Source organism: Mandrillus leucophaeus, unplaced genomic scaffold (assembly GCF_000951045.1).
Source record: "Mandrillus leucophaeus isolate KB7577 unplaced genomic scaffold, Mleu.le_1.0 Scaffold665, whole genome shotgun sequence".
Lineage (NCBI taxonomy): Eukaryota > Metazoa > Chordata > Mammalia > Primates > Cercopithecidae > Mandrillus > Mandrillus leucophaeus.
The window spans coordinates 1,109,951-1,117,818 of NW_012107197.1; the positions used below are offsets into that span (position 1 = coordinate 1,109,951).

The 7,868-nt window shown below is 48.2% G+C and overlaps 1 protein-coding gene across 1 annotated transcript in view; it reads right to left on the reverse strand.

The window, feature by feature from the left end:
* Positions 1–7,868, reverse strand: part of PRRC2B (proline-rich coiled-coil 2B) — an 82,152-nt gene that overhangs the window by 63,433 nt on the left and 10,851 nt on the right. Inside the window, exons 5-8 of the mRNA XM_012001594.1 lie at positions 4,420–4,563; positions 1,811–2,052; positions 1,248–1,369; positions 650–792 (exon numbers count right to left, since the gene is read on the reverse strand). Of these exons, the coding sequence (XP_011856984.1) occupies positions 650–792; positions 1,248–1,369; positions 1,811–2,052; positions 4,420–4,563 (651 nt within the window). The remainder of the gene's footprint in view (positions 1–649; positions 793–1,247; positions 1,370–1,810; positions 2,053–4,419; positions 4,564–7,868) is intronic.

The window sequence follows — 7,868 nt, forward strand, 5'->3', positions numbered from 1 at the left end:
AGTGATTCTCCTGCCTCAGCCTCCTGAGTAGCTGGGACTACAGGTGTGCGCCACCACACCTGGCTGATTTTTGTATTTTTAGTAGAGACGGGGTTTCACCATGTTAGCCAGGATGGTCTCGATCTCCTGACCTCGTGATCTGCCCACCTCAGCCTCCCAAAGGGATTACAGGCGTGAGCCACCATGCCCAGCCTTCCTTTTTATTTTTTTTACTGCTCCTTGCAAAGCAGGGCTAATCCATAGGTAGTATGCCCAGAGTAGCTGAGATCCTGTCTCTTGGAAAAAAATTAAATTAAACAAAAACTGAATGGTAGAACATTGGTACTTATTGAACCTGAGTGATCAGTGGTTGGGAGCTATTATTTTCTTTTGTGTTTAAATTTTGCATCATCAATAATTTTTTAAAAGTTAACAACAAAACTGTGAGATCAAGACTAAAAACCAAAAGAAGCTAATGGTTTGGCCAGGAAGGAACCGCTAGTCGGGGAGTAAATGAGGAAGGAGGGCATCGGGGCTGCTTCCCTGTCCTGCTCTTAGTCCCTATCTTGCCAAGGGAAAACACACGGTGGCGCCAGGGGGTTTCCATCCCTGGTAAGCACAGATGAACTTTGGTCCTGCCCGTCTAAACCACCCGTGCTTCTCTGCCCACCTGCCCAGCCATCATCGGCATCGGCGTCCAGATCGTCAAGGCCCTTCAGGTTTTCCGCATTGATAATGGTGGGCCGTGGTGCCCGCTCCACCAGCTGCCTTAGCGGGCGGAGTGGGCGAGACACTCCCAGCCTGTTTTCTTTTCTGATAAAAGAGAAAAGTAAAGATGATGGAATCATGTCCAGTATACAGACGGAAGCAAAATCAAATACCTCTCCAAAAACAAGTTTCACACTGCAAAGGTTCATGTTTAATATTTCTATTAGTTCCTTTAAAAGAAATATAAAATGAGCAAACAAGTACATCCCAGAAAGAAGCCTGCTTTGTCCTGCAGTTTTACATGCTGGTCGCTAAGGCCTAGGGCAGCAGCAACACGCACGTGCCAGAACTTCAACTCTACCAGGCACTTGAAATCATGACTCAATCTCTCAATCAGCTCCGAATCCCAGCCACCGCCCCACACACCCTGCCATGCTGAGCTGGTAAAGTTCTCTGCGGTCTCCAGGAGACACAGCCCTTCTATTCATCATCCCCTCATCCTGACCAGAATCACCACAGGACTCATCTCTACACACGTGACTGTAACGCGATGGACTCACCCGTCTTGGTCATTCATCTGGAACTGTCTAAAAGGAACTCGAGGTTCAAGGCGGAGCTGAGGAAGGGGAAAAGAGCCTCGTTCCACTGTACCCTGGTTTTCTGATGACTTTGGCGAACACATCTGAAACATAACATCGATGAACAGGATTTGCTGGTAATGGCCCAAATTGCAATTTCCATTTAAATCAGAATGTGTTTTGTAAAGTGGAAAATGGGAAAAAGAAACAGGAAAGTCTTGGGGTTTCCTAATTAATCCTACCGCCATCTCCCCCATTTCATTCCTGCTGTCAGTAAGTAGACCTGGGGACCTATGTCAGGGCAAACCTGCCTCTCCTGTTTCTAAAGAACCAAAGCCTAAAATGATATCCACATCACCAGGGAAAGAAGCCAGAGGCCCTGAAGATTTAAAAAGCAGGGAGAGAAAATGCAAAACCAGTGGAAGCCTCAGAAGTAGGGTAACAGGGCCAAGAGGAGACCCCAAGAGGGATATTCAACCACTTGACCTATCTGCTGGACACAATCCAACTTGATGGGGGGGGGGAAGTACACTCTGAAGACTTACAAAAGCAGGAAGCATATCATGGTATGTAGGTGGGTGGTATACATTTCCCATGAACTGTGAAGCCCCTTTTCGGACAGGCTGAGCCGGGCGGAGAGAGGGGTCCTTAGAATCGCTGGTACATGCCGAGGAGGGGGCTCCATCTCCCGTACTCGAGTTCCTGCTGCCCAGCTCAGTTGGGGAGGTGCTCAGAGACGTGGCAGAAATTATGTGTCGCCCACCGCCCTCCCTCCAGCTTGTCACATCTGGAAATTGAAAGGGGGCAAAAGGGGAGAGGGAAGAGGAGGGGGAAGGAGGGATCGTATGAGGTTCTGAAGGTCAAGGGACCCCCTCCTTCGACAAAAAAATAAAATGAAAAACAAAAAACACCAAAAGTGAAGAACTGTTAAATCTGTCAGGGAAGGTTGGGGCAGACCCTTGGCCAATGGGGATGAACTTGCTGAGGGAAGTCTGACTGTGAAATATAAAATGAGATCTACTCAGAGAAAAGGCTTCATCAGTGAGTAACAATCGCCACCCTTCCCCCTAGTCTTCAACCCAGAGATAGGAAGCCGGCCCTGATGAAAACAGCCTTGGGTCATTCCTTCAACGAATGCTGACCAGCCCACTTAGGGTGAGCACTGGACTACACATTAAAACAGGAGCGAGTTCCAGGCACGGTGGTTTCAGGCTTTGATTAGCAGTGGCACCTTTTAATAAAGATCCCCCAGCCCACAAGACAGGCAAAGTGCAGCCGCTGTCCTTCCAGTGGAGGTGTGGGGCACTTCCGTAGCTCACAGGCGGAAACCTGCCGACCTGTCTTTTTTAAATGATGCTTTCTATTGCCAAATGTAGTAAGATCGGGTGGAAATTATTAGAGGCCAACAAGAAATCAAATGAGACAACAGATCCCTGTTTTCGGTCACCTTTTGGTTAGAAGCTGAAACACAACGGTCTCTGAGTTACACAACCCTTAAGGGAAAGAGACCCAGGACATGTCTGACCCCAGTTCTTCAACCCCTTTGCTGTGAGATTTGGGGCAAGGCGAGGTCACGCCGTCCATATTTCCTCGTCTTCTCCAATGAGGAGATGAAACTGATGCTTAGAAGCTTCTTCTATGTCCACATTTTTATAGTCCCACAAAGCAGCTCATCTTAACTAATCCCAGAAAGATATAATTCATGTCTCCTAAAATGAAGCAAACAGGCTGGGTGCGGAGGCTCACGCCTGTAATCCCAGCACTTTGGGAGGCCGAGGCAGGTGGATAACAAGGTCAGGAGATTGAGACCATCCTGGCTAACACGGTGAAACCCCGTCTCTACTAAAAATACAAAAAGTTAGTCAGGCATGGTGGTGGGCGCCTGTGTCCCAGCCCAGCTACTCAGGAGACTGAGGCAGGAGAATCGGTTGAACCTGGGAGGCAGAGGTTGCAGTGAGCCAAGATCGCACCACTGCACTCCAGCCTGGGTGACAGAGCAAGACTTTGTCTCAAAATAAATAAATAAAAAGGCCGGGCATGGTGACTCACGCCTGTAATCCCAGCACTTTGGGAGGCTGAGACGGGCGGATCACCAGAGGTCAGGAGTTCAAGACCAGCCTGGCCAATATGGAGAAACTCCGCCTCTACTGAAAATACAAAATTAGCCGGGCGTGGTGGCGCATTCCTGTAATCCCAGCTACTAGGGAGGCTGAGGCAGGAGAATCATTTGAACCCGTGAGGCGGAGGTTGTGGTGAGCCGAGATCGTACCATTGCACTCCACTCTGGACGACAAGAGTGAAACTCCGTCTCAAAAAAAAAAAAAAAACCAAAAAAAAAAACCACGAAGCAAAATAAACCAGTCCTGTGTGGGTCACTGGAAAGCCAGTGAGTGCTGGTTTAAGTAAGACACATCCACAGTGATCACTGACTTATAGGACATCACTTCTGACTTGAATGGGAGAGGCCTCAAGACAAGCAAACAAAAGGCCCTCACGTTTCAAGACCTGATCAAGTCTCCTGGACTACATGAGCCACTTCAAAATCCCTGAGTAGAACACGTGGAAAATCGCATTCCTAAACACCACCTTAACCTCCAGCCACCCTCGGCTTCCAAGGAGAAATTTCCAGCAAGAAGTGCTACACAATTCGCCTCCTTCCCTGGCCAACCTAAGATAAGGGAGCAGTAGAGAGCAGTGCCGGCTGATCTAAGTCACAATCCCCAAAGGAATGGGTTAAAAATACAGGTCCTAACTGGGCTGGGGGAGGGGAGGGCTGGAAATCACTCATTCACCAGCTCCCCAGTGATTCCGACCAGGATTAGGAGCTTTAGAAAACAAGCTCTTGAACTGGGGACCTAAGTTAATTGGTCCTTTGTCCATTCTTGCCACAGCCACCAGGCACAACAAAACTAACAACTGGATGACAGAGGGGGAGGGGACAGGCCTGGCCCAACCCAAGAGTCAAAAAAGGCACAATGCCCAATGGCCTAGGCAGCAAGTCCAATGGACGCACAGATCGGGTACGAGCCAAAGAGCCACGTTTCCAGCTCGAACCGGAGACCCCAGTGACATCAGCACCCTTCTAGGAGCACAGAGAGACGAGGGGAGGAAGTTCTGTGACTCCATCGAGTGCCCAGAGGCTGCGGTCACTTACTCTGAGGGCGGAGGCTTGGTCCTGGCCCATACGACAGATCTAAGACGCCCTTTTCTTTGCCAGCCTTGTCCTGCCCTCCAGCTGCTTTCAGCGTCGGAAATTCCTCGGGAGAGAAGGATAACAGTCGGCTTGAGCCCCTTAAACCTGTCAAGAAGACGGGGTAGACATGGAGGAAGTGAGATGGAGTCAACAGTCGTCTGCTTCCCAGCTCCACACCTTGAAAGCCATGTTGCCTGCAAGTGGGCTTTCTGAGGGAGCCTTGTCACAAGGGTGCCCTGTGCTGGCAGATGCCACCAGGGGGGCGCTGAGGGTGGCAAGGGAGGCTGCTGCTGACATCATGATGTCCCTTCCCAGCTGACCTGCAGGGACCAGTGCCTGCTTACAAAGGGAATGGGGTAAGATATCACAGCAACTCCAGGCCATAGCCTGCCCCAGCAGGGAAGGTTCTGCGGACTGCCTGGGGCCACAGACAAATCAGCCCAGGGGAGGCCGAGAAGGCAACTGCTTTCCTGTGGAGGCAACACCTACAGAGAGTGCTGCCATCCCTGCCCCAGGCGACCCCAAAAGGATTAAGATGCTGCTTCTGCCAGACACAGTGGCTCACACCTGTAATCCTAGCACTTTGGGAGGCCGAGGTGGGTGGATCACTTGAGCTCAGGAGTTCAAGACCAGCCTGGGCAACATGGCAAAACCCTGTCTCTACCAAAAATCACAAAAAATTAGCTTGGTGCCAGGCGCCTGTAGTCCCAACTACTCAGGAGGCTGAGGTAGGAGGATCGCTTGAGCCCGGGAGGTGGAGGTTGCAGTGAGCCGAGATCGCGCCACCGCACTCCAGCCTGGGTGACAAAGTGAGACACTCTCTCTAAAAATAATAAAATAGGCCGGGCGCGGTGGCTCATGCCTGTAATCCCAGCACTTTGGGAGATCGAGGCAGGCGGATCACAAGATCAGGAGATTGAGACCATTCTGGCTAACATGGTGAAACCCCGTCTCTACTAAAAATTAAAAAAAAAAATTAGCTAGGCGTGGTGGCAGGTGCCTGTAGTCCCAGCTACTTGGGAGGCTGAGGCAGGAGAATGCTGTGAACCCAGGAGGTGGAGTTTGCAGTGAGCCACTGCACTCCAGCCTGGGCAACAGAGTGAGACTCCATCTCAAAGAAATAACATAACATAACATAACATACATAACATAACATAACATAACATAAAATAACAGCTGCTGGTAAGATCAGGTGGAAATTAGATGTATAGACATGAGTACCTCCTCATTCACCTGTCCTTCTGCATTTTCTACTAAGTTCCTTGAGCCCTACAAGGCTAAACATTCCACTCTTATAATCCTGAGAACAGTTTAGTTCTTCATTCTTTCATTCATTCCTTGACATTACAACCCGCTTTAGAGAAGAAGACTTTCCTAATGTTGTTCCCTTACACACAGAACTTAGCAGAGGTTCTGCCACCATTTTCAGATGAACAGATTAAAAATGGCACGTCTTCTGATCTGGAATATGCAGCACACTCCAGACAGGAGAAATCTAGGAACAGTGGCGACACCACACAACAAATGGCCCCCCGTGGAATGCCTTGTTCCCTATACAGCTAAACCCCAGCCTTCCCCTAAGTAGTTTAAATTATTCTTAGCACCACTGATCCATAGACCTGTTCACTAAAGCTGACTGTGCCGGCAAGGCGCGGCTGGATCACCACACAGGCATGTGGCAGCAATTTGCTCACATAAACCTGACAGGGTGAGACTGGACACCATTCACCAAAGGTCAGCCAGAGATGGCCTCCAAGCATCAAGAAGGAGCTCTGGGGCACTGTGAAGGGGGCTCTGACTCAGTCGCTTCATTATGGTAGAAGGTCACAGGCAAGAATCAAATAAAAACTCTCATTTTTAAAATACAGGATGACCAGCCTGGACATGATGAAATCCCATCACTACAAAAATCACAAAAATTAGCCAGGCATGGTGGTGTGTGCCTGTAGTCCCAGCTACTTGGGAGGCTGAGGTGGGAGGACTGCTTGAGCCCAGGAGACTGAGGCTATAGTGAGCCAAAATTGCGCTACTGCACTCCAGCTCCCATGGGCAACAGAACGAAACCCTGCCTCAAAAAAAAAAAAAAAAAAAAAAAAAAAAAAAAAAAAAAAAAAAAAAAAAAAACAAAATATGGTAGATTTGAAATTAGGAAAAAAACCAGCATCTGTCCAATATTGCTGTTTCATCTCCTCCTTCTGCTTCAAGAATCATGAAGATATTATTGTAAGCATGAATTAACCTTAATAAGGATAAAGGGTAGGAAAAAAGTCTCACAGCAAAATACCAGTATTCATAAGGTGTCAATGCTTTATGATGTTCACCTGCCATCTGTTCTCCACCATAAGAAACTGAGGCAGGAAAGTCGGGGGGCTTCTTCCAAGGTCACAGGCTGAGCCACTGGTGGGGTAGTAGCTGGTGTCTGAGTCTCTGACCTCTGCCCAAACATGCAATCAGGTCTCCTGGGTCTGTTTCAGGTGACCTATCAATTGAGTCTATCAACTCAGGAAAAGCCCTTTTGAATTCCAGAGTCATGAAAACACTTGTGGACAACACCCTCCAATCCCCACACTCCTGACAGTGTCGCAGATGTGTGACTCTAGCACAAGATGGGGAACCAAAACGGACTTTTACACTTGGCCCCCACCCTGCCCAGTGTGTCAGTTCTGTGGGCTGGCAGGTTTCTGCCTGCAATTGTTTTCTTTCTTGTTTTAAATTTTGAGTAGAGATAGGGTCTTGCTATGCTTTTCAGGCTGGACTTAAACTCCTGGGCTCAACCAATCCTCTCACCTTGGCCTCCCAAGTAGCTGGGACTACAGGTGTCTGCCACCACGCTCGGCTGATTTTTTGTGTTTCTTATAGAGACAGGGTTTTGCCATGTTGCCCAGGCTGGTCTCAAACTACTGGACTCAAGCAATCCCTTTGCCTCAGTCTCCCAAAGTGCTGGGATTACAGGTGTGAGTCACCACATCCAGCCCTCACCCCCATTTTTTACACAAATGGTAAGATACTATACATACCATTCTGTACTTTTCTTCACCTGGAGATCTTGCCAAAGCAATAGAAAACTTCTGCTCTTTTTCTTTATAGCCAAATCACATTTCATTACCATAATTTTACAGGCATTTCAAGGGACTGTTTGCGATCTTTTGCTATTATAATGTTGCAGTGAATAGTCTTGTACACAGGTCATTTCACACATGGGTAAGTACAATTTGTAGAGTAATTTCCTCAGAGTGCACTTGCCAGGTCAAAGGGTATTATGTGTTATTATTTTGCCAGACAGTGCCAAACTGGCTTCCATAGGAGTTGGGTCAATTTATACAGGGGTTTTTCTTTTCATTTTTGTAGTTCTTTTTAAATATAAATTAATATATTCTATCTACTTTTAAAAATTCTAACCTGGCCGGGCG